The sequence below is a fragment of the Nelumbo nucifera genome, chromosome 4, assembly GCF_055504915.1.
Source record: "Nelumbo nucifera cultivar China Antique chromosome 4, China Antique-T2T, whole genome shotgun sequence".
NCBI classification, from domain to species: domain Eukaryota; kingdom Viridiplantae; phylum Streptophyta; class Magnoliopsida; order Proteales; family Nelumbonaceae; genus Nelumbo; species Nelumbo nucifera.
The window spans coordinates 33,394,175-33,422,139 of record NC_142652.1 but is presented as its reverse complement, the minus strand read 5'-3'; the positions used below and the strand labels follow the sequence as shown (position 1 = coordinate 33,422,139).

Below are 27,965 nucleotides of genomic sequence, written 5' to 3'. Positions count from 1 at the left end.
TGGAATGAGAGCAAAAAGCTCTGGGATACATTTTACATAAAACAACAGCCTGGCAAGGCAATACAGAAGCAAAACTATAGACTGGATCAGGGACCTGCACTATATATTACAACCTGTTCAAAAAACCAGCTTCAGTAGGCAAACAAAACTATCAACTCCGTATCATCCCACCATTCTGGTGGCAAAAATCCTGTATCTTCTGCTTCCCCATGCATCGCTTTTATCTATGTAGTAAGACTTTATGCAGCACTGCACCCATGGTGGATTCCTAGGAGCTTTCTCATCTTCTGTGCCATCATCCCTTTCAGATATTCCAAGCAATTTGTTTCGCTTTTGTTTCAGTACATCAACTAGGGGATGACCCTCAAAAAACTTCTCCTGTTATGGATCAAGACAATCTTAGTAAAGAATGAGATCACGAAACCTCTGTTTTCAGACAGGACCATTATCCATTCAGGGTCATGAGATGATTGGACTAGATACAGCCTAAACCTCTGTTTTCAGACTAGAAAACATGTTTTTCACATTTGCCAGGCCATGGTTTTACTGTCTTACCATTGTATATATACAAAGAAATGGCCCCTCAATGAAACAACTAAGAATTTCTTTATTGATTTATTCCTCTTGGCATGTCTCACCATTCTTATGATTTACTTGTATATTCAGCTAAATTGGATATTAACAAGCCAAGAAAATAAAAGCATAACTTGTTTGATTGTACCTCTTAAACTGGGTCTAAAACTGATTTTTCAGATCTGAAAATCAGACCTTGGGCCGGCTCTTAACGTGTTTCAGAGCCAGCCCAATGTCCAAAATATCCTTACAAGATTTTGGAAATGACGCGAGTTACCCCTAATACCCCCAGACTCAGAAAGCCTAAACATTCGACCCTCTCTCTCTCTCTCTCTCTCTCTCTCTCTCTCTCCCCCGTCTTCCCACCACCGCTGCAACATGCAGCAGTGGTGGTTCGGTGAATAATAATAATAATACTTTTATTAATCATTAATTATAAATTATTTTTATTAATTATTTTATTATTTTTTATTAAACATTAATTATTTTTATTAAATTTACTTGTGTTATTTATTAATTATTAATTATTTTTATTAACAAGTAATTTTTAATTATTTCATTAATTTTTAAAAATTATTTTAATTTGTATTTGTCTAAATTATTAATTATTTTAATATTTTTATAATCATTAATTATTTTTAAATTTTAATCATTTCAATTATTAACTAGTAATTATTAATTTTTTTTTATTGTTTCAATATTATTTTGAGGTTGAAAAAAAAATTATGAGATAATGTAAATTGAATTCAACATTTCCAAATTGTATGTTTTAGGGGTAAAATAGTAAAATCAGTAAATTTCAGATGGTAAAGGGTTGATCCAACACAAACAAACTTATGGATTCAGATCCTCTAAAAAGTAGAAAAGCAACTATGCCTCTTTTCAGATTTCACACATTTAATATCTTTTTAATTTTTCAGATCTGAATTTGCAGATTTATCAAACGAGAGAAACTCCTTTCAGAGGAAGAGGTAAAGAAGGTTTTAGATGATATGGAAGGGGGAAAAGCCCTTGGACCTGACAGTTCCACTATTCTATTTTATTGGAAATGTTGGGAGCTTATTAAAGGTGACTTTTTAAGGGTGCTTGAAGAATTTCATGATTTTGTTGCCCTAGAAAAAAGCCTGAATGCAACTTTTATATCATTCATTCCAAAGAAAAATGGGAGCTACAGAGCTGAAGGGCTTCAGGCCAATCAGTTTGATCAGCAGTGTCTACAAAATCATGGCAAAAATCCCAGCTACAAGGCTAAGGAATGTGAGACCCTCTGATCTCCATGCACCAGGGAACCTTTATCCATACCAAACACATTCATGATGGAGTTCTTATAGCCAATGAGCTTATTGATTCAAGAAGGAGAAGTGAGAGGAGTTGGCTTGTTTGCAAAATGAACTTATAAAAGCCTATCACCATGATATTTGGGCTTTTTTCTGGACTACTTGCCGGAAAGAATGCATTTCGGCTCAAAATGGAGAAGCAGGATAAAAGTATGTATTAACCACCCCAAGATTCTCAGTCATATTTAATGGCTTAGCAAGAGGTAAGCTCAAAGAGTACAAGAGGTTTAAGCCAAGGAGACCCCTTGTCATGCCTGCTCTTTCTAATTGTGATGGAAGGTCTCAGTAAAATGGTGGATAGGGCTTCGAAGTTAGACTTTTTGCCTTTTTGGAGGGTTTTGAAGCAAGCACTAATGGTACAAAAATCCCCATTCTGCAGTATGTAGATGATACCCTCTTTTTCTGTAATGTCTCGGTGGACCAGATCCTCAAACTGAGACATCTTTTCTTTTGGTTTGAGAAAGTATTAAGCTTGAAGGTGAACTTATCAAAAGAGTGAAATTTATCTGCTGGGGAGGTTCCCAACATCCAGAGGCTGGCTGATCTGTTGGGCTGCAAAGTTGGCAGACTGCCTCAAAATATTGGGTTTGCCCCTTGGCACCAAGTGCACGTCCAAAGCCATTTGGAATTAGACCTGTTCACCAGGCTTCAGGCCTGACTTTAGACTGTCTCAAGCAAGGGCTTTGGGCCAGACTTATTCAAATTTTGGCAACCATGAACAGGTCTATTTGGAATCCAATCCTAGAGAGGAGGAATATGGATCAAAAACTGGCTGCTTGGAGAGCAAGATATTTTTCTAAAGGTAAAAAGGTAACTCTCATCAAAAGTGTTTGGGCAAGCCTCTCGACCAATTTCATGTCCTTTCCAGTTCCTTCTGAGATTGCAGATAAAATGAAAATCAGCATTTAAATCTTTAGGCACAGCATACAAGAATTTGGAAGTGGAATAGTTCAGGAGACTTCTCAGTCAAATCTTTTTACAACTTTCTAGTGGGACAGAATGAACTTCCTAAAAAGTAAGTTTTTTTGTCTGGGTGGCAGATTCGGAGAGATGTCTTTCCAAAGAAGGGTTTTAATTGCAATGATTTGAGGTGCTGTCTCTGCAATGTAGAGGTTGAGTCCTCTAGGCATCTGTCCTTACATTTCAAGTTTAATACAGCTGTTTGGAATCACTTTTTGAAGGCCTTGAACCTAAGCTGGTGCATGCCCGTCTCCGTTAAAGCTCTGTTAGAGGAACGGCACATAGTTAGGTTGACCAAGAAAGGGAAAAGTATGGGGTGGAGAGCTGGCATTTGTGGAGTTCGTAGTTAGAGAAGATGGTAATGGAACGACAGAAAGGTGTGTAGGAGAAGATCCACTCTCTAAGCATCATGGAACGGAGATTTTTGAATGTCGGATCAAAATCCTTCGAAATTAAATGAAGCTTTAATCAAAAAGATGATTTCGTACTAACGGAAAGGGGCAAGGGAGCTTGGACTCAGATAATTTTGTCTCGAGAGGACATTCTATGGACTAGAACCTACATCCAGGAAGCTCTGGAAATTGAACTAAGACATTTAGCAGACCGTAAGAGATCATTCAATGGAAGAATCCTATGTTTACAACTTAGATCAAATACCTGGGGCAGATTCATCCATCTGAGAAGATGGGAAAAATCAGACAAGGTAAGACACATTTGTATCCCAGAAGAACCAGCTTCCAGTGGCTGGAACTCTTTCATCCAATTTTTGGACTGGGCTGTTCCGCCTAGAGTGAAACCCCGCCATACTAATCTCACGCAAGAAATCTTTCCATCGCTCGAAGTCAAAAGCAGAATCATAAAAGCCATTTGGAAACTGGAGATTGGCTTTCGTCTGTACGAAAACACCTGCGTTAAGTTGGGATGAAGTTGAAGCCGAACTGTCTGCAAATTTGCATTCTGAATTCCTGTTGAAACTGCGCCCTTTTGAACAAAATAAAGCAGTGGGCTTTGCCCCTTCAGAAGACTTGATTATCTCTTGGACCAAGCTCAAAGCAATCTTCGTTTTTGGTGACTGGATTCAAATTGAATGCTGGTGGCCAAAGATTCATGCAGTCCCTGATCAGTCGAGATTCAACGGATGGCTCGAGTTAAGAGGGCTACCATTCCACCTCTGGAAATTTTTTCTCTGATAGAAGACACCTGCAGAGGTCTTGAAGACATAGATCCCCGATCCTTGAATCTCTCTGAGTTGAGTTTTGCCAGAATTAGGGTGAAAAACCGTGGTGTTCATGCCATCCCTCGTTCAATCCCAGTTCTGGATAGAAACGTCTGGTTCTACATCTCTGTGGAGGTGGAGAAGACAAACGAGTCACCTTCCGGTCTCTCCGAGCCAACTCACTCAAAGGTCTCTCCTCCACGTGGCACTTCCACCTTTGTCACTCAGACATCTGGTCGCAGTAAAGGCATGCACAGAGAAGGCGGAAAGTCAGCGGTGGCTCCTCGTGAATCTGTGCAGGAGCTCTCCTCCTCCAAATCTAAAGGCTTTGTGGAGCTCAAAAGACGTGAAGAAGATGGACAGGCGCAACCCCTTATTAAAAAGTCTCGAATTTCAAACCCCCCCCCTAATTCCTGGATTGCCAATATTGTCCCAACTCCCAACCGGTTTGAAAACTTGGGCTGCTCTTCTCAAACCCAAGGCCCACTTAAGTCTTCCAGCCCATCTAGCACCTTAAGCCCACCAGCAACCCCCACCTTCAGTCAGGTGGTTTCCGAAACTCCTCCCAGTTCAGGCCGACATCTTGGTAAAGTTTTCATGGCTCCAACTCCGTCCGTGAGCTCTGGCCTGCCATCTGACAGTGAAGAAGAAGACACAGAGGATGACCTCAGCTCATACGCTACTGAAGCAGATCCAGACCCTCGTGAGTTTGCTCTTAAAAGAGTAAAAGACCTGTTCGCAGACAAAGGGAGTTGGGGTTGTGTGGAGATTCTCGAGCAGACCCAGTTGATCGATCTAGGCTACAGAATGTCTTCAGAATCAGACCCCCCTGATCGCAGACAAGGGAGAGATTCGTCAACCTCCTTTCCTGACCAAAACCATAAATCGCACTCAGGGAGTTCCCCCACCCCCCATTCGGTTCTGTCTTCTCTTCAACCTCCTTTTTCTTGCTCTGCTTCTGCATCTCACTGTCTTTTCTCCCCTTCCACTCTTTCAGGTTCAAATGAGTTGCCATCCCACCCAATGCAGATCGTTCCAATTCAGATAGCTGTTCCACCAAGCAGTGGCAAGAAGGAGACAGAGAATTTGGGAATTGACAATATAGCCAGAACTTTGGGAATTGTGAGAAGAGACAAAGAAGATGAAAAGGAGAGAATCTTTAATAAAGAGGTGACTAAATCTGGAAAGGGCCAGGAGAAGAACAGAAAAAAAGGGTCCTAAAAAAGAAATAAAAAGGCTTCAGTGGGGTCTAATGGATAGCATTTCAAAAGGAAATAGGATGAATAAGGGGAAATCTGTCAAAGTGACTCAATAAAGATACTAAGTTGGAATGTCAGGGGTTTGGGAGGTCAGCTCAAAAGAAACTTAGTGAAAGAAACATTGAAGAGAGAAAATCCAGATATAATTGTCCTTTGGGAATCTAAAAAGGAAGTCATCGACAGAAAACTTACAAAAGCCATATGGGGAATAAGGGGTAGAAAATGGACTGTTGTTCCAGCTGAAGGTTCCGCTGGAGGTATCATTCTAGCATGGAAGGAAGATGAAATTTCAGGCTTGGAGATTGACAGGTGAATTCTCAATCTCGGTTCTGTTCACTAATATTAAAGATGACTTCAGCTGGATCCTCACTGGTGTGTATGGTCCTAACTCTCCCTCTGATAGAGTGAGGTTTTGGGCTGAGTTGGAGTCCCTGCATGAGGTGGAGGACATTCCATGGTGTTTAGTGGGTGATTTCAATGTCACCAGGTTCAGTTCAGAACATTCTAATGGTAGAACCCCAACCAGAAGCATGAGAAATTTCTCTAAATTTATTGACAGACACAATCTATGTGATCTCCCTCTTACCAATGGACTTTTCGCCTGGTCAAACATGCAAGAAAATGCCATAAGCTGCAAACTTGACAGATTTTTGCTATCTCAGGATTGGTTAGAGAGATTCCCAAACCTGTGTCAAGAACTTCGTCCAAGATGTACCTCAGACCACTGGCCCATATTGCTGAACACCGAAAGAATAATTAAAAGAAAGACCCCATTCAGATTGGAAAAATTCTGGCTACAACACAGATTTCAGTAAAAAGGTTGCAACATGGTGGGAAGACTGCAAAGTAGAGGGTTGGGCTGGATTCAAACTTCTTCAGAAATTAAAAGCTTTGAAGAAAAATCTTAAAGCTTGGGGGAGAGAAGAATTTAAAGCTGTTGGAGAAGAGGAAAAAAAATTCTTTCGGAATTAGAGGACTTGGACAATAGAGAGCAAAATGGGACCCTCAATGCCTTAAACAGAAATAAAAGAGAAGAATTAAGAAAGGAATGGGAGCATAGTTAGAAAGGAAGAGATCTATTGGAGACAAAGATCAAGAGTGAGATGGTTGAAAGGAGACAATAATTCCAGATTTTTCCACACCTATGCCTCGGGAAGAAGTAGGAAGAATTTTATTTCTAAGCTCAACCTTAATCGGAGAGAAGTGGAGAATCCTGAGGAAATTGGGATGGCACTACCCTATCAGCTGAAAAGAGGGATTGGTTGGAAAGAAGCTTTGAAGAGGAAGAAGTCAACAAGACTATTTTCAGCATGGATGGAGATAGGGCTCCAGGGCCGGATGGCTTCCCTATTCTTTTCTTCCAAAAGTGTTGGGAGATTGTAAAGTCAGATCTCATGGAGTTTTCAGGGATTTCCATTCATCTGCCATTGTTAACAAGGGCCTTAACTCTACCTTTCTCTGCCTCATCCCTAAGAAAGGGGGAGTTTTGGAAGTTAAAGACTTTAGACCTATAAGTTTGTTGGCAGCATATACAAAATTTTGGCGAAGGTTCTGGCCAACAGACTTAAAGAAGTCCTTGAAGATCTAATTTCCCCAAATCAGTTTGCTTTTGCTGAAGGATGACAAATTGTGGACAGCATTCTTATTGCAAATGAGTGTGTGGAAAACAGAAAATCCTCTGGGATCCCAGGGGCCTTGTGAAACTTGATCTTGAGAAGGTGTACAACAAAGTGGATTGGGACTGCATTCTTGATTGCTTAAGGCTAAGAGGTTTTGGGAGAAACTGGATCAGGTGGATTAAAGGTTGTATTGGTTCTCCTTGGTTTTCAGTATTGATAAATGGTGAAGCGAAAGGTTATTTCAAGGCTAGCAGGGGTCTAAGACAAGGTTTCCCTCTTTCCCCATTACTTTTCACTTTGGTGATGGATATATTTAATAATCTCTTTGACAAGTCAATTCTTCTCAACTTGATGAAAGGTTTTGAAGTGGGTAGGGATAAACTTCACATCTCTCACTTACAGTTCGCCGACGACATAATCTCAGGATTGGTTGGTAATCGAATGCTTCGAGATTCTCACTGGTCTGAGAGTTAATTTCTGCAAAAGTAGTATTGTGGCTATCAACTCAGTGGAAGTGGAACTTCTAGAAAATTTCAAATCTTTATTGGGGTGCAAAGTGGAGAATCTCCCCATTACTTACCTTGGGATGCCTCTTGGAGGGAATCCAAAGGGGGCAGGCTTACTCTCTTAAAGGCCTCCTTATCATTTTGACACCCGAATGCGAGAAGAAACTATTGACTTGGAAAAAGTGTTATCTCTCCAAAGAGGGTAGACTTACTCTCTTAAAGGCCTCCTTATCGAATCTTCCGGTCTACTTTCTCTCTGTCTTCCAGATTCCGACCAAAGTCAGAAATCAGATTGAGAAGCTCCAAAGGAATTTTCTTTAGGAAGGTGGTGGAGATAAGAGAAACCATTTAGTCAGCTGGAAACAAGTATGCAGACCAAAAGAGGAAGGCGGTTTGGGTATTGGACAGCTTAAAGAGAAAAATTCTTCTCTCCTAGGCAAATGGCTCTGGAGATTTCCGAAAGAACCTAATGCTCTTTGGATTACTGTCATAAGTAAATATGGACGAAATACAAATGGGTGGGATTGCAATCTCCATTTGAACAGGATAAAGGCCACCAATCCTTGGAAAGGTATATGTTCCATTCATACTTCTTTCTTTCCTTTTATAAGGTATAAAGTGGGAAATGGTTCTAAAATTAAATTCTGGAATGATCTTTGGTGGGGGGAAATCTACCCTGGAAACCTCTTTCCCTAGGCTGTTTAACCTCACCCTTGACCAAGAAGCCTCTATTTCTGCTTGCCTCCCAAACCAATCCGCCAAGAATTCTTTAAACCTCCACCTCAAAAGACCCCTAAGGGACTTGGGGATTTCTGATTTAATAGCCTTAATGCAAACCCTCAGAGATGCCTATATATCCCCCTCTCATTCTGACACCCGAATATGGACCCTTCACCCAAATGGCGATTTCTCTTCTAAGTCTATGTTCAGGGCTTTGACTGCTGAAGATCAGCATCCCTCTTTTCCTTACAAGAAAATTTGGTGCAGCCACATCCCCTCAAGGATTTGCTTCTTTGTATGGGAAGCTTGTCTCCAAAAAGTTAATACTTGTGATCTCCTACAGAAAAAACTTTTGGGAAGACGCTCAATTTCTCCTCATGTTTGAATTTTATGTCTCAGCAAGGGTGAATCTGCAGATCACATTCTTCTTCATTGCAGCTTCACTCAAAGGATATGGTCCCACTTCTTGAATATGGCAGGGTACAGCTGGGCTTTTCCAAAACACATTATGGACAACTTGAATCAATGGCAAGGAACAGGGCTTAGCAAAAGGGGTAAAGTCTTTTGGCAATCAGTGCCTCATGCAGTAATGTGGGGCGTTTGGGATGAAAGAAACATCCGTATCTTTGACAATAAAAGCAGAACCTTAGAGGAGTTAATCTCAGATATTACCTATCTTTGCATCCTTTGGTCGGTGAATTCAGCTCTGTTTAAAGGACTTTCAGTCAATGATATTTTCAGAGATATTCACCCCTTTCTGTTTCTGCCTCATCCCCAGCAAACTCCCTTGAGGCATCCCATATCCATCAGTGAAGGTGTGATAACCCTTAATTTTGACGGTTGTGCCTTAGGCAATCCGGGCCTTGCAGGTATTGGTGGTACAGTAAGGGACGAAAGGGGTAATATCTGCTGGACTTTTAGTGGTCCAATCGGTTGGGCCAACTCCACAAAGGCTGGAGTGATGGCTGCTCTCACCGGAATCGGGATAATAAAGAATTTGGGAATTCAGAATTTGATCATTGCAGGTGATTCAGCAAATACGATAAATTGGTTAAGAGACAAAAAAGGGGGCCCTTGGAGTCTGTATCACTATCTGACTGAAACTTGGGATTCTTTGGATGGTTTGAATGTTAACTTAGTTTGGATTCCTAGGGAACACAACCATACTGCAGATGGCCTAGCTAAATTTGGTGTGTATTTGGAGCATCTGTATAGCGACAAGCTTCCTCCTTTATAACTTGTAGGGGTTCCTCCTTTATAACTGGTCCTCCATTCCGTTGGCAATTCTGTGGGTTAGCAGGTTGGAAAGAAGCAACAGTATTTTATAGTACACAGCTTCTTCTGAAGCCAAGGTCATTAATTCGGCATTAGGGGTTATTAGAAGTTGGTTGTCTATACATACTGTTTTTAAAGATGATAATACTTGATTGTACTTTTTTGAGGATGGCCTTTTTTTAGGTCTTTGAAAGCTTCTCATTGTACAAAGGACCTTTTTTTTGTTTTAATACAATTATACTTTACCTTCTCTTACAAAAACAAAAAAACAGTTTTTTTTAACTTCATTCTATAAAAGAACTTGCAAATTTTATAACCATGACCAAAACAGGGCACAGAGATGGATGATGGTGAATCAATAATAATGTGACCATTTTTTTTTAGCAAAAGCTTGATTCTCATCGTACCACATGGTATCTAGAATGAAGTACCATCAAGGAAGGCTTACCCCATCTTCAGCATACACATAAGCATGTATTCTTGCAGTTGGATCCTCTAGGGTCAACCTCATCCTATAAATCCCTAGAGGAGAACGGAAGTCCTCAATCTGCCAAGGATAGGTTGCTACAATGCGAACAATACATTTGAATTTGGCTGTAACCTGTAAGACACACCCAAGCATGAGAAATTTGTGTTTCCATTCTACAGAAACTGTAACCTGTAAGACACACCCAGCCCTATTAAATCAATCTGATTCTGTTCAATGTAAATACATATGCCTATATATACTTAAAACTTAAGCTGTATCAATGATTACTTAAAATTAGTTTAAATGTTGTATTTATCAATGATTACTAAAAAGTCATAGGTTCAAGTTTCATACTAGCTATTTTTCAATTCATTTTGTTCATGATTTAAAAAATCAAGATCATTTTTAGTTCATTTTATTAATAATACATTTTGATTTTTTAAATTAAATTATTAACGCTACTCATTATCTGATTGCAATCCAAATTTGATCTGAATCTGATATAAATCCAATAGATGAGATTCGATTTGAATCTAAATATTAACTAATTAAATTCAGAACTAGGTATATCCAATTCAATTTGATCCATTTGCAGATTGCAATCCAAATTTCCCTTTACAAAGATAACATCTATGAAAATAGACAATTAAATAGATGTGGAGCCAATAATATTTTACAGATTGCCAGTAAGTTGATACAATACAAATATCTGTTAACCTACATGTAAAAACAGAAATAATGCTAGCTCCAAAAGCCTGAAGATATGGCTCTTGAACTGTTGGGGAATGTCTGCTCTCTCAAACACAATTTATAGGCAAAGAAAAGAGACCTGTGAATATGTGAGAACCTCCATTAATGTAGCAAATCGCACATCATCATAATCTGTCTCTGAAAAAGAAAAACTAGACATAAGTGGAAGCTACATATTCATAGTTCAAATAGCAAAGACTCAAGATGCTAGAGAGAACATATTGCCATTCACAGTGACCAAAATGTAAACCCTATCATAGCCAATGATGTAAAACCTGTGATATGAGAGGGCCCAGGAAAGCATGACAAGGGCATAGATTCCAATTTAGATGATACACGTTCTTTGTAAAACCTGATTCAAAAAAGTGCATAAATTACAGAACCAGATGTTGTTAAAAAGTAATGCAACAGAGAACATAACAATATGCATTATAATACATAAAAAGAAGCAATTTACTCTTCACGGTGCTTTACAATGGTGTCCTCATTGGCCAAAAGCCGGATCTTAGTAAAAAGCATCAGTACACCATGCCACAATCCTGAGCGTGCTTGGCAGATTATGTTAATGAATTTCACCCATCTGCCACTATCTAATAAGTGAAGGCCAAGCTTTTCATTTTCTTGGTCAACAGTCACCCTCAAGACAGTTCCAACACAAGGAAATGCACTCAAAATGTCTCTTGGTAAAAGTGACGGTTCCAATTGTAAGGGAAGAGGGCTCTTTGCTTCATCTTCTAGCCTGCAGTTCATGAATAACATTAGTATCTGCTTCTTTCTTTTGGAGATAGAAATCGGGCTTTTTTTTGGATGTGTAGAAATTGAGCTTTCTAATTTTAGTTGTACAGACAGCAAGGGTATGGCATGCAAGAGGTGTCAGATGCAGATTTTACACTAAAAAAGTTTAAATGTTTTAAAGATATGGAACTGATTTCGAAGTATCTATGTGTGAAACACAAATTAAATATTTTACGATCAACAAGAGTTTGGAACAGTAGGGGTATGAGGGAGGGAAGAGGGAGATAGTGAGGAATATGCTTTGAAGCGTCTGAACAAAGGTGGTTCTATTCTAAGAAACAAAATTGGAAATCTGTTGATGTTTAACTGATAACAAGTATGGGTTGAAGAGGGAGGTGAGGTGACTAAGTGGAACTTAAAGCTTAGGGGCTGTCAAGGGGAGCTGTAATTTTATGAAATTTAGGGGTCGTTGGAGCACTTTGGAAAAGAATCCTTGTAATTTTCTTCCTTTCTCAGTGTATTTCTGTTATGTTGTTGGTTTGTCAACTTGACAACCAGCATTTTGAGATTACTGTTTTTCTTCTGATCCTTCAAAAAAAAAGTTTGAAGAAGCACCAGTTTGCAACTAATTAGATATCTGCCTATATGTGAAATATTCAATTGTGACAGTGAGATCAAAAGACATAAAATTATTTGCATTGGCACCACGGTTTGACAAACTGAAGAGTTCATCCTGGAACACCAGGATCTTGGAAATACAGGTAGGGACCACAAAGGTTACAAAAAAATATAACAATTGGTTAGTGGGTTAAGTTTGCTCATTCTGAACCAGAACCACCTTGAAAAACCAAGATTAAATTCGTGACAAAAGTATTCCAAGGAAGAAGTTCATCCTTCAACAAGCTAAAGCAATGCGGCCTAGATAAAATGTTCAGGATAACCAATTTTTAAGCACCAGCCTTCCAATCTGGGTTTAAAATAATTGTGCACTGCAGAGGCAATAAGAATGAAACTTTACTCTAGATGTGTGGCTTTTTATAGTAAATAGATTTTTTCAAGTCAAGGCAACATCTTCGGCTAGTTAAGCTAGCATAGGAGCGACCCAAGCAATCTTGTGCAATAAATATCAAGGCTTTGGGCACATGCATACACAATCACATAAAAACAATCTTAAGCCCCTAATCACAAATGAGTGCTAATACCTATGTTGGTTTTATTTGCTTATGCATTTTTCCCCCTAGCTAGTTTTAGGTGTTGACAATTGGTTCCTTGCAATGGCTACAACCAAAAACATCAAGTTAAATAGCCAAAAAAAAAAAATTTAAATCTTAGGTTGGGGACCATAGAGAGATCTGAACCCCTGTTACTTCCCATGATTAAAAGACCATGACCTACCATCAGATAGGCATTCCTAGGTAGAATAGCTGAGTATCTGAGCCTTAAATCAGGATAAAAAGAAGATAAGCATATGACTTTACACTATTTAATTGGATGGTCAGATGCATTTTCTTTTATAGAAAACTCTGCAAATAATGGCCAAATCAGATGGTTAAAAATTATATAATTATGCTGATATTTAGTGTGGCCAATTTTTTTTTTAACTAGAACCATCCAATGGGTCATTTGGATCCATACCCATCTACAGGTCCTGTATCCCCAGATCCAAGACACTCCCTTGAAAGAATATCAAAGAACCAAAAATCTAAATTTTTTTCATATTTGGGGCTTAAAACACATGTATAATTCTTGATGTTTATTTTTCAACATAGAAATTAGAAATGTTCATTACTCGATATCTAGATCAACACAGTGAGTTTATCGGTCAGCCAACAGCGTGACAGATATATTGGCAAAACAAGAGGTAGATTTAATGGAGAAAGAATTAGCTGAATTTGATAGCTGTTTCTCTGTTGGACCAATTATTTTGCTCCATACCAGCCATGAATGCAAGTGAGAGATTGAATGATGGTGAACAACCATATTCACTTTGTGGCTGGTGTGGAGCAAAATGCTTAGTCTCAGATCCCGTAATAAAACAGCTGTCAAGTTCATCAGCTAATCTCTTTCATATATTAATGTCATTCTGATGCGATTGGGGAATGTCTCCTATTCTGGAGATGGCATCTTTATTTATTCTGTTTTTTCCAACTCCAATAAATTTTACTTTTATTTATCAAGAAAAAAATGTAGGTCAAAACAGTAAATAAAATAAGTCAATAAATAATAAAATTTAGAACAATCCTTATAATTTTCAATTAAATTATGACATCAGAAGAATCTATCGCTGTATCACTCTGATGCAATAAATTTGACAAGCACTGCACCTTCACACAACTTTGAGAAGAAAAGGTAAACTACTGGCACATTTGCTTGAAGCTTTAGCCGCCAGTATATTATACAATCAACAGTACCACAGATTGCATTCACTTACAAGCATAAACAAAACTGAGCCAGTAATAAAAAAGAGACAAAGATCTTTAAGTACGCACTTTGTTTCAAAACATAAAGGAGGAGTATCAGTTCCATCCCACACAAAGAGCATCCACTCCCCCTTGGATAATTCACAGATGTGAAGAATCTGATCATACAAACATTACTAGATGAGATAAAAAGAAAGAAAAAATAAATAAACCAAGATTTCCTATATTTTAAAATGTAATAGCATGTACATTCTCTATAGGGCCCATTTGGGAGGGCTGAAGGTTTGATTGAGCTGCTTTCACTAAGCCGCTCTGAAGAAGCTTCACCGAAAAGCCAATTTTTGGCTGAACAGCAGCACATTTAGGCTTTCCAGATTTTTTCAACTAACATAGCTTATAGGCTGTCCATGTGGGGTCCACTTCACAAATCAAGAAGCCACTGTGTGAAAGCCCTCCCAAATGGGCACTTCGTGGACAGTAGCAAAGTTCTTCAAGCACAAAAGAGAAAACCAGGATAATACAACCAGTTACCTTGCAAACCAAATCAAAGCGTAGCCCTTCATGGATCTCTCTCAATAACAACATGGTTTCCCTTGTCCCTAACAAGTATAAACAGCAGTAAAGCTTTACATCATGGAGAAAATTATAAAGTATAATAATACCAGTTCCATTATCAAACCCTCAAATGAATAATTTAGTTGGAAGGACAGATTATTTAATTGAATCATTATGCTGATAATGAATTCCATGGATGTCTGTAAGTAAGCACCTGAACCAGAACAGCTTGGACTAAGATCATCATGGGAAAAAAAGAAATACTATATGGAAAAAATGAAAACAAAAGAAAATTAATGAATTTCATGTGAAGAATGCAGCTCCAGTAGTAAAATCTCAGGCTGCAAAGTGAGAAGTCTGTCTGAGTGCAGCCATTGTGTGCCAAAAAAAATAAAACAAGAAAAAGGATAGTTATACCAATGTCCATTCTACTCCTTCCAAGGCCTCAGAGAGCCAGAACCATCATTTAGGCCCCGTTTGGCGCATCTTTCCGCACGAGCTGTCGGCTGTTTAGAAGCGTGACAGCCCGTGTTTTCGTCTTTTCTCGTTTGGTTGGAGGAACCGAGGAAGATCTAGCCGCCGAAAGACTCCTCCCCGAAAAGACGCAGGAAGCCCGTTTCGGACTATTTTCGAGAAACTCCAAATGGAGTTTTTCCACTTTTTTCGTCTCGTCTTCGCGCGGAAAGACGCACACCTCCAACCAAACAGTCTGTGGGCTGCCAAGATCTTTATGTAAAAGCCCACTACGTCTTTTGGGTGTCAGATCTTCTAGAAGATCTTTCAAAAAAGACTTGCCAAATGGAACCTTAGTAATTGGTAATGGCCCTTAAGTGAAGATTATGCACCAGTCTTAAAAGTAGTTAATAAATTCTTTTATCGGTAAAAAACAAGCAAATCTACTTTTAGAGGCCAACCTAGGTGATTGATAAAGACAAAGGTCAGATTACCTAAAACAAGAGACTTCAAATATAATTATTTTAAATATGTTCATGAATCCAACCACAAACAATAGAACTAAACTCTTCGTTTATTAATCCAAAATTTTATTGTAATGCTTCAAAATAGCTAACTGGAGGAAATAGTAGTAGTAACTGTAGTTGATGCAACCATGAAATACCTGTATCAAATCGAAAACCTAGTAGCCATGTTCTTAGGCATGTTATAAAGTCCTTGCCAAGACCTCTCATATGAAATTTCAGAGAAACTTGATATGGGGTAAAGTCTTCATTAGGTTTTCCTTCAAATAGAGCAAATGAAGAGAACTTCTTGTTGAAAAGAGCATAGACCTCCCCATGGTGTGCTTTAATCTGAAAAGGCCATGCCACCAATTTTGAGATTCCTTTTGTAATTACGACAAGATAACTAACAATATCAGCTGTTATAGAACAATACCATGGAATCCAAACTAAGATATACAAGTAAAAAAATTTATGTCTAGAAAGAAGGGCCTTTAAGGGATTCACATATCCCTTTGATGACTTCACAATGACATTGCCACCACTCTTAGTATTTATATATCTCAAACAATATAATAGGTTATAAAATCTGGCAGGATCCGTGGAGAAGCCTCCTGATATCTGATCCAGATCTAACATGTGACAGGACATCCACCTTATCCTGATCAAGACACTAACAGGGCAGGGATGAACCTTTCTTTTGGCAAAAGTTCTAACTAGAGATAAAATAGCACTGCAGCCTGTAGGAAATGAGCTCTCGGTAAATACCACAACTTGACAAAATTGGATTATGTCTCCAGAAGACCGAACTTGGGGCAGCTTTCCCATGCTTTCGGCAAAAACATTTACTGTAAATCCAGGACTTTGATATGATTCATCTATCAACTTTAGTGTGCAGAAGCAATCTGCAAATAAAGGTTAGTTGATAAATGCTCAAGCGTTCAGTAATAATTTCTCAGAAGAAAGCATTTCATTGATAAATTAGGAAATGACAGTCGGTCTAAAACGAAAATGTTCAATTGCAAATAAAGAAAAAAATGCAACTTTAGCTTAGTGAATAAGCTGTCCTTTAATTGAAAGATGAATAGAAAATATATAGTTAACTAAGAATTTCATGTAATTTTTCTCTCCTTCCTTATGAAGCATATAAAATGAATCATTCAAACAATGCTTCATGGCCTTCAGCATGTAATATGTTCAGACATTAGCATAATTTTAAGATCAAATGAATTACTTGTAGGTGCATCAAAGCAAACTTGGAAAATCTGAAAAAGAAGCAATGACAAGCTTGAACCGTACACACATGACAAATGAAATTGTAAATTAAGAATCATCCATCTGCAAAAGAAGCAATAATCTCAAATTTGAACTTTATGCACATGACAAGTGGCATTGCAAGCTAAGAATCATTAAACTAATTCACTTCCTTCTCTTGTTAGTAACATCTGCATAAATTTTATTAAGCATGAGACAATAGCAGATCCCATCATTTGAGACTACTTTGAAATTGTGGGTCAAAAGGAGAGTACAAGCAGCATAAACTGTCAAAAGAAAGCAAAAGGCAAGAAATCAGCAAGCCAAAACATAACCATAAGTAGAAAGAAATAGTTAACGATCAATCCAGGTAAAGCATCATCCCAACAAAAATCCCTTTCTTTTAAATCCATTTCTATCCAAAGCTTCTATTATTACATTCACTGATCTTGAGATCCATCTGAAGATTCTGAACGAGTAATTCAGACTAAGGGTGATCATGGGCCAGACTTAGCATCCGTGTTAAGGGCTACAGCCCTAACTTGGACCTGGCCTAGTGCAGGTTCTGGGCCAATGCCTTTTATTTATAAATGTTGAGTTGGGCCGATTTCTAGTTATTGGGCCCAGTTATTTATTTCTTATTTTTAAGTTGTTAAGTTAGGAAGTTGTTGGGCTTTAGGCCCATTAGTTTATGTTTTTAAGTTGTAACTGTTCAGCTACTTAAGTAGCCGCCCTATTAAGGGCATTCTTGTAATCTCTTATTCTTTTAAGTTGAGTATATAATACAAAGATGGGCTGGCGGCCAGAACTAATTCAATTCTGGTTAACATCCTACTCCTTTTCTTCTCTTTTCTTCTCTATTGCTGAAATTCTCCATCTTCTTCTTTCTCTTCACAAGGAATTTATCAAAAACTGCAATTAGTGATTTCTACTTGGTATCAGAGCAGACCGAAGGTTCCTTGAGCTGTTCTATCATGCAGCCCTAGATCGGCCGACTACATGGTGATTTAAGAGGTTGATCGAAGATCTCAGGTAAACCTAGTTTTTGGATTTTTTGGTGGATCTGTTTTGCCCTATAGTTGGTCCAAGGTTTCCCATCAAAATCAGGAGAAACTAAAGAAAGGGGGAGAGTCTTGTTTCTGTTAGACTCTTCAATTTTGACATAGGAAGTGGCGCCCTAATTTTTTAGGGTTCCTTGGAGTTTTCTAAGGGGGCGGTTCAAGTCCTACCTGTTTTGGAGGTTTTTGGAGAGAGTGGTTGCCTCTTCTCTCGTCCCGTAGAAAAGGAATCTTTTGTGGAAGGACTATCTAGGGCACAAGAAGGGTGTTGTTGGTACCAAAAGTGATTTATTTGATATTCTTGCATATCACAGTAACCTTCTACCCCCTTTTTGATAATTATGAAGGGTAACGGAGTTGAAAACAAGCCCGAGAGTGAAATGAAACCAGTGAGAGGAGTTGTCAGAGACCTTTTCGAGGCTAGAACCATTACTACAGTTAAGTTGGATGGTTGAAATTACTTAGAATGGTCACAATCTGCAAAGATGGCCATTGGTGCTCGTAGGAAGTTAGGGTATATCACTGGTGAAGTGAAAACCGAAACTAACAGCTCCCAATGGGTATAGAAAAACTATATGGTGATGACTTGGCTGTGTAATTCGATGCTGCCCCATATAAGTAAATTTTTTTTGTGAGCAAATATAGTTAAGGAAATATGGGATGGGGTTGCAAAAACCTATTCACAGAGGGAGAATGTTGCTAGGACTTATCAGTTGAGAAATCAGATTATTGCTACAAGACAGGGAGATAGACCTATTTCAGTTTATTTTTCAGCCCTTAAAACCCCGTGGCAAGAGATTGACCATCTGGAGACAATTGTTTGGGAAACCACAAAGGATGCAACTGCCTACTAGAAGCTCCTAGAGTAGTATAGGGTTTTTGAATTTCTTGTTGGCCTTAATCCCGAGTATGATATTGCAAGACAGTATATTCTTTCCAGGGACAATGTTACTCTCTCCCAAGAATATGCCTTTGTGTTAGGGGAAGAGAGTAGGAGAAATGTGATGATGAAAATTTCTAGTTTTGATCAATCAGCCATGATTAGCACTGTGAGACCTAAACAAAGTGGAGACCGGGGTGGCAGTGAAATCAAGAAGGAAGACAAAAAGGATTTGATTTGTGACTACTGTAAGAAGCCTAAACACACAAGAGATACTTGTTAGAAACTTCATCATCATCTGGTGCCGAATAGACTCAAAAACAAGGGAAATGCTCACACGGCAGTCAATAGTGACATACTGGCCCCTCCCACTACAGCTAAGAGTCTGTTGCAGCTGTTGCAGTGAGGGCCGAACTTGAGAGATATGGGCAGTTCTTGAATCAACGGGATACAGACAGTTCTAATTCAGTAACAGGTGAACAACCAGGTACAGGCAGTTCTAGTGGAGCACACACTACTTCCTTTGCTCACACAGGTAGTTCACATGCCACTGCAAATTATGTTTCTACTACATGTAAGGAGGGACCTCCTTGGATTATAGATTCTGGAGCCTAAGAGCACATGACCCAAAGTTCCACTATCTTTTCCTCTTACCAGGTCTGTTCTGTCGGAGACAAAGTCTCCACAGCTGATGGATCACATGTTCCAATTGTTGGGAAGGGGACTTTCAAGATTAATGATTCCATTTCCCTTTCCTCTGTCCTTCATGTTCCCAGATTGAGTACTAACCTGTTATCTGTTAGTAGCTTGACTAAGAACCTAAACTGTTCAATAATTTTTTATCTTGATCATTGTATTTTGCAAGATCTGGATTCAAAGAGGACGATTGGGAGTGGTCGTGAAGTGAATGGAATCTACCTCCTAAACGTGCTTCCTACTCACTAGGGTCATCATGTCAGCAGGGATAGTGAGTCAAGGTCTGTGAGTCAGATCATGCTTTGGCATAATCGTTTAGGTAATTTGTCTTTTTCTTCTTTGAGTTTCTTGTTTCCAAAGCTTTTTGAGTCTGTTAATTTGTCAAGTCTGAAGTGTGAAGGTTATCAACTTGGAAAACATTGTAAACATTCCTTTAAAACTAGTAATAAAAGATGTTCATCTCCTTTTGATGTTATTCATTCTAATGTGTGGGGACCTTATCATGTTCCCTCTATGGGCGGTTATTGATATTTTCTCTTATTTGTGGATGATTTTTCTCGATATTCTTGGATTTACTTAATGAGATCTTGAAATGAGGTACCATCCTTGGTAAGGCAATTTCATCAGATAGTGCCAACACAGTTTGGGATACGAATAAAGGTGTTCAGATCAGACAATGTAAGGGAATACTTTGAAAAACATCTTGCTTTGTATCTATTAGAATATGGTGTTGTCCATCAGAGCAGTTATTCCTACAATCCACAGCAAAATGATGTGGCAGAGAGGAAGAACAGGCACATTGTTGAGATTGCAAGAAGCATGATGATCACATCTACAGTTCCAGTTCGTTTTTGGGGTGATGTAGTTCTCACAACAATCTTTTTTATTAACAGGGTGCCCTCCCGTATACTTGGATTCAACACCCCATTCAACCTCCTTTTTCCTGAGGGGGAGATGTTCCATATTCCTCTCAGAGTGTTTGGGTGTATTTGCTTTGCACATATTCTTGGTCCTCACCGTTCGAAGCTTGATCCGAAGGCAAAGAAGTGTGTCTTCCTTGGATATGCAGAAAATCAAAAAGGGTACTATTGCTATGATCCAATCTCTAGGAGTCAATATGCTACTATGGGTGTCACCTTTTTTGAGTCCACATCCTTCTTCTCGAAGAATCCTTCTCAGGGGAGTGTTTTGGGGAAGTGAGTGAGCAGTCTATCCCTCTTCCAGTTCCAGTTTCTATGTATACTCCTATGTCCAATCCTCCTATGTCACCTACCTTACCACCTCCCTTGCATCCTGCTTCTCAGTGCTACTCACGGTAGAGACTTCACAGGGAGGTTGATTCCACTGCAGCAAAACTCACATCACTTCCTGTCAGTTCCTTGGAGACTCCAGATTCAGCTGACACGGATTCAGGTATTCCTCTTGATCCCTATACTGTTTCAGTTCCCATTGATTCTACTAATCCCATTACAGATAACTCGGACCTTCCTATTGCTCTCAGAAAAGGGAAGAGAAAGTGTACTGCTCATTGTATTACATAGTATTTATCCTACAGTGGACTTTCTCCTTCTTACCGTGCTTTTCTTTCCTCTCTTGACTCTGTATCTATACCCAAGGGTGTCAGTGAGGCTCTCTCCAAACTTGAGTGATAAACAACCATGCATGAAGAGATGAAAGCCTTAATTAAGAATCAAACATGGAAGATTGTGGATCTACCTAAGGGCAAGGAGACTGTCGGATGTAGATGGGTTTATCCTATAGTGGACTTTCTCCTTCCTACCATGCTTTCATTTCCTCTCTTGACTATGTGTTTATACCCAAGGTGTCAGTGAGGCTCTCTCCAAACCTGAGTGATAAACAACTATGCAAGAAGAGATGGAAGCCTTAATTAAGAATCAAACATGGGAGATTGTGGATCTACTTGAGGGCAAGGAGACTGTCGGATGTAGATGGGTTTACACAGTCAAATATAAAGCAGATGGAAGTATAGAAAGGTATAAGGCCAAACTTGTTGCAAAAGGGTACACACAAACCTACGGCATTGATTACTTAGAGACCTTTGCACCAGTAGCAAATATGACTTCTGTTCGGATACTTCTTTCTCTTGCTGCCACATACTCTTGGCCCCTGTTTCAATTTGATGTGAAGAATGATTTCCTAAATTGAGATCTGCAAGAGAAAGTGTATATGGATCTTCTTGATGGTTTCTACAATGATTCTGAAAAGGGAAAGGTATGTAAACTTAAGAAGTCACTTTATGGTTTAAAGCAATCACCTAGAGCATGGTTTGACAGGTTCAGAAATGCCTTGGTTGCTTTTGGCTACACTCAGACTCAATCTGACCATACCTTGTTTGTAAAGCGGAGAGGATCCTTGGTGTCAGTCCTAATTGTTTATGTGGATGATATTGTTGTCACAGGGAATGACCTAAGTGAGATTGATAGTTTGAAGAAGAATCTACACAGAGAATTTGAAATTAAGGATCTTAAAGAGCTTAGGTACTTCTTAAGCATTGAAGTTGCAATCAAAATATGGAATTTTTATTTCTCAGAGGAAGTATGTTTTGGATCTTCTACAAGAAACAAGGAAACTTGAAACAAAGGCAATCAGCACTCCTATTGATCAGAATCACAGAATTAATGCATCAGAAGGTGAGCTGGTAAAGGACATTGGGAGATATCAGAGACTTGTGGGGCGGCTGCTATATTTGTGTATGACAAGACCAGACATCTCCTGTGCAATGAGTGTGGTAAGCCAATACATGCATGCTCCACGAGTCCAGCATTGGGAGGCTATTGACAGAATTCTTGCTTATCTGAAGGGAAACCCAGGCAGAGGCATATTGTTTACTAATCATAGACAATTGAAGCTAGAGGCTTATACAAATGTTGATTGGGCAGGATGCCTTGATGACAGGAGATCTACTTCAGAAGTCTGCACCCTTGTTGGGGGTAACCTAGTCTCGTGGAAAAGTAAGAAATAGACAGTGGTGGCAAGATCAAGTGTAGAAGCTGAATACAAGGCCATGGCACATAAAGTTACAAAACATTTCTGGATCCGTTCCTTGTTAGGAGAGATTGGTGTAAAGGCAGAAGAACCTATGATGTTGTACTATGATAATCAGGTAGCAATTAACATTGCCCATAACCATAGTTTTCAAGGCGTCTAGGCGATTCTGGGCGACACTGGGGCACCTAGTCACCTAGGCAATAAAAATTTTATAATATGAAAAACTAACTTTTGGCTAGTTTCCTAATTTTATATACCATTCAGCATGTATGTTAATTGAAAAATAGCAATTTTCTTTATTAAGAACATTAAATTTCCTCTAAAAATGTGGCAAATCATCACATCTAAAAGATAAAAATCTTTTACATGTATTAATTTCATTATTTTCAAAAATAACACTACTATAATAAGTATTTAATAAAGCAAATTCATATTAATTAGCAGCTAAAGAAGGCTATTAACTTTATATGATAAATATTCAAGATGGAAAGTAAAATGGAAAAAAAAACAAGGATGGAGTTTCTATTTTATTTAAGTAAAGAGAAAATAGAAAAAAAACAACTTTTCTTTCTTTCTTTCTTTCTTTCTTTCTTTCTTTCTTTTCCTAGGCGGGCGCCTAGTTGCTAAGAGTCCAGGCGTTTGTGCGAGGCACCCAACCAAGGGCACCTAGTCGCCTAGGTGATGCCTTGACAACTATACCCATAACCCAGTTCAACATGACCGGACAAAGCACATTGAAGTGGATAGACACTTCATCAGAGAAAGGGTGACTTCTGGAAAAGTTTGTCTCCCATAAATTGCTTCTGATCTGCAACTTGCTGATATTCTCACAAAAGGTCTTGCAATAAACAAGCTGGAGCATGATCTACGCAAGTTGAGAATGTGTGACATTTACTCCCAACTTGAGGGGGAGTGTTGAGTTAAGCCAATTTCTAGTTATTGGGCCCAGTTGTTTATTTCTTATTTCTTATTTTTAAGTTGTTAAGTTAGGAAGTTGTTGGGCTTTAGGCCCATTAGTTTATGTTTTTTAAGTTGTAATTGCTCAGCTACTTAAGTAACCGCCCTACTAAGGGCATTCTTGTAATCTCTTATTCAATTACAAGTTGGTCTCCTCCATCCGAAGATCACTGAAGTTGAACTTTGATGGAAGTAGCATGGGTAATCCGAGATTATCCGAAATGAGGGGTGCTTTGAGAAATGAAAAGGGAGAGATTTGGTTGCTCTACTCGGGTCCCTTGGGAATTGGGGACTCCATCAGGGCAGAACTTTTAGCTGTTGTACAAGGGGTGCAATTTGCAAACCAGCTAGGGGTACAACACCTAACAATCAAGGGGGATTCCAAAGTGGTGATGGGTTGGTTGAAAAATCCTGAAGAGGCTATGTGGCGTTACAAGAATGAAATGAAGAAATTTAGTTGATTGACAAGGAATATGTTGGTCACTGTACAGTGGGTGGGGAGATCAGCAAATACTTTGTCAGATGTGTTAGCTAAGCAAGGAGTAAATTGGGAAGAATTGTTTTGGGCTTAGTTGTGATTCTTGCTTTTCTTTCCTAGTTTACTTGTAAGATTCAAGGAGGGGTTGCAGCTCGTGCCTCTCCCTGGGATGTATGAACTCACTCTTAATCTGCTTGTGAATTATTAAATTTATTATCATTCATCAAAAAAAAAAGTACAAAGAGGGGCTGGCGGCCAGAACTAATCAATTCTAGTTGACATCCTACTCCTTTTCTTCTCTATTGCTGAAACTCTTCTTCTTTCTCTTCACAAGGAATTCATCTAAAATTGCAATCAGTGATTTCTACTATAAAATATTAATTATATAAATTTGTTTTATACAAAAACATTACATATAATAATATTTATAATTTTCTATATAAAATATAACATAAAATAACATATATAGTTCACACCTGGAATTTCTAGGCCAGGCTGAAAATGATCACCCCTAATTCAAATTGGTTGCCAAAATATTTAACTTCCCTTCAGGTGACTTCTTTTGATCTAAACATGGGTGTTCAGTTTAAAAAGGGATTGAAAAAGCCTATGACTCCATCAAAGGGATAGGATACATGTTTGGAAGTTGGTCAAATTTTCATTTTTTGGATGAACATTCATTGTGACAATAGGTCCCTTGAAGATCTATTGCCAAACTTATACACAATTTCTGAAAATAAAGAGGCAGTGGCAGCATATGAATGATGTGTAGGTGGGAACTCCACCCCTCTAGTGGGGGTGACATGGCCATCTGGACCACAAAATTTCATAGAAATCCCCATGACTAGGAAATAGCCAAAACAGTTGATCTTTGATCTATACCGCAAAGCATCCATCTGAATGGTGTGTAGGTGGGATAGGTCAGGTAAGTTCTTATTGAGGTCTTTGCATGGGAATTTGTCAATTGTAATCGTCTACAAACATAGCTTTTCCTCACAAGGTTGTTTGGAATTTTCCCCGGTGCCATCTAAGATAGCATTCATGACTTGGATTGCAGACTTTGGAAATATTTAGATAGAGATACACTCTAAATTAGAGGTTTGGAACTCCACCCATCTAGCTGCATGTTTTCCTCATGTAGCCTTGAAATGGAAGATCATCTCTTCTTCTTCACCAAGTTAGTTATCAGACTGCGTCAATAATATAGTAGTTAAGATAAGCAATTAAAATCAAATAGATGGACTATAATTATAATCCAATACCAACTTTAAGATGACCTCTCAATTGGCTCAGCAAACACCTTATGATAGTTCTCATCATTCTACTACCATTTGGATGGGATCCAAGGCAGCTGTAAGTCCGGCCTTTTTGTCATCATTGCCAATGAGAACAATTTTATTCATTAAAATAAGCAATTAAAATCAAATTGATGGACCATAATTAATCCAATACCAACTTTAAGATGACCTATCATCTATTAACTGCATGTTTTCCTCATGTAGCCTTGAAATGGAAGATCATCTCTTCTTCTTCACCAAGTTAGTTATCAGACTGCGTCAATAATATAGTAGTTAAGATAAGCAATTAAAATCAAATAGATGGACTATAATTATAATCCAATACCAACTTTAAGATGACCTCTCAACTGGCTCAGCAAACACCTTATGATAGTTCTCATCATTCTACTACCATTTGGATGGGATCCAAGGCAGCTGTAAGTCCGGCCTTTTTGTCATCATTGCCAGTGAGAACAATTTTATTCATTAAAATAAGCAATTAAAATCAAATTGATGGACCATAATTAATCCAATACCAACTTTAAGATGACCTATCATCTATTAACTGGCTCAACAAACACCTTATGAGAGTTTTCATCCTTCTACTACCATTTGGATGGGATCCAAGGCAGCTGTAAGTCCGGCCTTTTTGTCATCATTGCCAGTGAGAACAATGTTATTCATTATGTCATTGAACCAAATGCTCAGGAAGTAAAGAGATTATAAATACATGCATGTGTACATATGTAAGAATGTTGTATATGGTACACATGCATGCATGTTCCTCTGTATTTGGGTGGAAGGAAAATATGAAGAAAGGGAAGTTGGGACATAAAGGTTAACTTTGACAAGAACTTGGTCCTCTTATAATCCAATTTCTTGATGTTTTGCAAATTACTAGAAAGATTCCACCATAAAATGCATGGTGTGGGCCAAGAATGGTCACACCATTTGTTTCTCATGAATATTAGCAAAACTACAACGATCCATCTAGATCAAAGAGACCTATCAAGCACCTCACTTTTATTTTTCTTAGGCGAGATAGTATGGAGTTAAGCAACCGTCTACATGAAATCAGGGTGGAAAATAATTATACCAAGAAACATATTCTTGGATGAGATCATTAGAGAACTCCAAAGATGTCAACTAATTTCAGAACACAGAAGGCTACTTTGCCAGAAGAATGGAAAATATAGAGTTAAATGTCAATTGATTTGCATCAAAACCTGTGAGTTACAGAACCATGTCATCTCGGATTGATTCTATTATTCATTTAATACATGTCATAAGTCATAACTAGTAAAGATGCAATGAAGAGAAGAGTCATCTCAAATGTTATGTAAGTGTTGGTGTCCATATGTGTCTGACACAGGTATGCCACCCATGTTTAAGTGTTTGAGTAATATAATTAATACTTTACCTTTCCAAAGTAATAAGTAATAATGATTACGACAAAAGTAACAACAATGGTGTTAGTGTATGGATTGCAAAGTGAAACAAGTGATGGGTGGTTGTGGATATAAAGTTTGACCTAGACAGCATATTGCTAAGTTTAATTTAGCTCTTGAGAAAGCTCAGTGAACATTGGCAATGCATAACATGGGTCAAGATACAGTGGTGTACAGGTGTTCTGTGCAGGTATCATGAGAAAAATGAAGCATTCAAATATTAAATCAAAGAGAATTTATTATCATTTTCGTTTTATTTTGTTTTGAAGTACAAAAGCATGACATTGTGGCAGAACGATTAAAACCTATTTGAACTGAAAATTAAACAAACCACCTTCTTATGTATTTATACCCATAGAATGAACATACTCCCTGAGTAATTTTTAGATATCATACAAAAATATAAAAGGACAAAATCCATTCCATTTACAATATTCTGACATTTGTAAATGGCAGCAGAACAAAGACCAGGCCATTTGTCTACAAGCATGATGTTCACTTGAATAATCATGAGCTAACAGTATTGGTCAACTTAGGACCACTTGCATAATATCACAAAATCTAGATAGAGCTGCAAAGCCGTAATCCATTAATCTGATTCACTAGCAATTTTCATTCTTGATAGATCAATATACCTTGGTCTACTTTTCAGACAATGTGATGCTTCCACCAAGCAAAAACTTTGAAAGGATATTTGACAAAAGAGCCTACTCTCGTATAGAACTTCAGTGAGCAAATTTTCCATCTTTTAACCCAAAAGATTCCAACAGCAGCCATACAGATATCCATTCAGACATTTCTTCTAAATTAGCAGCTTGATGGCTCAAGTAAAAGAAGGAAAGTAGTGTGGAGCCTAGACCCTATGTCTGTCTTTTGATCTATCTGGGTTGAGAGAAATGCCGGGATATTTTAGAATATTTGTTTCGATGAGCAAGATGTTGGGGACGTTAAAGGAAAACTTTGCTCTTCGTTGGCAGCAAACAAGGAGTTCAGAAATCTAGCTTTAATAGATTTTTTGACAGGGATACAATATTCTTTTCTTAATATCATGCTAACAGTTATGATGTACATTCCCATGTACAGTCTTTGTATTTGCATGGCAAATCTGATGTATCAACACTTTTTGACAGTAATGCTATACTTTAACTTTTCAAAAAAAGAATATAAACAAAACAGCAGTCACAGAGATATGGAACAAAATATATTGAGACTATTAACTAGAATAAAACAGAGAAAACAAACTAATGCACTTACGTTTCATCATATTAGTGAAAAGGGGGGAGGAAGGGGGAGAGAGAGAGAGAGAGAGAGAGGTGGAATACCCGTTCCTTTGCTCTGCCTGGGAACTCCAAACTCGAACACTGCTCCTACCAGGTTCACCCTCTGGTTGATGCAAGTAAGGGCATCCTTTATATGAAGAAGCTTGTACTCATCTCTACTCGCCATTTCTGCCTCTATAAAACCCTAACGTTTTTCTTAGCAATTTGGAGCGAAACGGAAGAGACAAGGCCGTTTAAAATGCTTTATATTTATCGAATTACCAAAACTACCACGATGT

At 38.4% G+C, this 27,965-nt stretch overlaps 1 protein-coding gene and 3 non-coding genes across 4 annotated transcripts; all 4 read right to left on the bottom strand.

The window, feature by feature from the left end:
* Window positions 1-27,911, bottom strand: LOC104609979 (protection of telomeres protein 1b-like). The gene is made up of 10 exons (XM_010276431.3): window positions 27,730-27,911; window positions 16,119-16,255; window positions 15,512-15,701; window positions 14,371-14,438; window positions 13,909-13,997; window positions 11,142-11,423; window positions 10,960-11,036; window positions 10,764-10,822; window positions 9,914-10,066; window positions 1-378 (listed from the first exon to the last, which is right to left on the bottom strand). Exons 1-10 carry the CDS (start codon window positions 27,851-27,853, stop codon window positions 163-165), a joined length of 1,395 nt encoding a protein of 464 aa, XP_010274733.1. The 5' UTR covers window positions 27,854-27,911; the 3' UTR covers window positions 1-162.
* Window positions 24,967-25,065, bottom strand: LOC148792151 (small nucleolar RNA snoR113). Its single transcript, XR_016071129.1, has one exon. It is a non-coding gene; the product is annotated as a small nucleolar RNA snoR113 (small nucleolar RNA).
* LOC148792150 (small nucleolar RNA snoR113) lies at window positions 25,328-25,426 on the bottom strand. Its single transcript, XR_016071127.1, has one exon. It is a non-coding gene; the product is annotated as a small nucleolar RNA snoR113 (small nucleolar RNA).
* On the bottom strand, window positions 25,525-25,623 carry LOC148792149 (small nucleolar RNA snoR113). The gene has a single exon (XR_016071130.1). It is a non-coding gene; the product is annotated as a small nucleolar RNA snoR113 (small nucleolar RNA).
* Window positions 27,912-27,965: the final 54 nt, after the last annotated feature.

Bases quoted from the DNA above. Each gene is read 5' to 3' on its own strand.
- LOC104609979 (XM_010276431.3), bottom strand. From the start codon at position 27,853: ATGGCGAGTAGAGATGAGTACAAGCTTCTTCATATAAAGGATGCCCTT. The intron at 16,256-27,729 runs GTATTCCACCTC...CTTTATTTGCAG, and splicing joins CAGGCAGAGCAAAGGAACGG to ATTGCTTCTGCACACTAAAG. The intron at 11,424-13,908 runs GTGCGTACTTAA...CATGAACTGCAG, and splicing joins CCTTTATGTTTTGAAACAAA to GCTAGAAGATGAAGCAAAGA.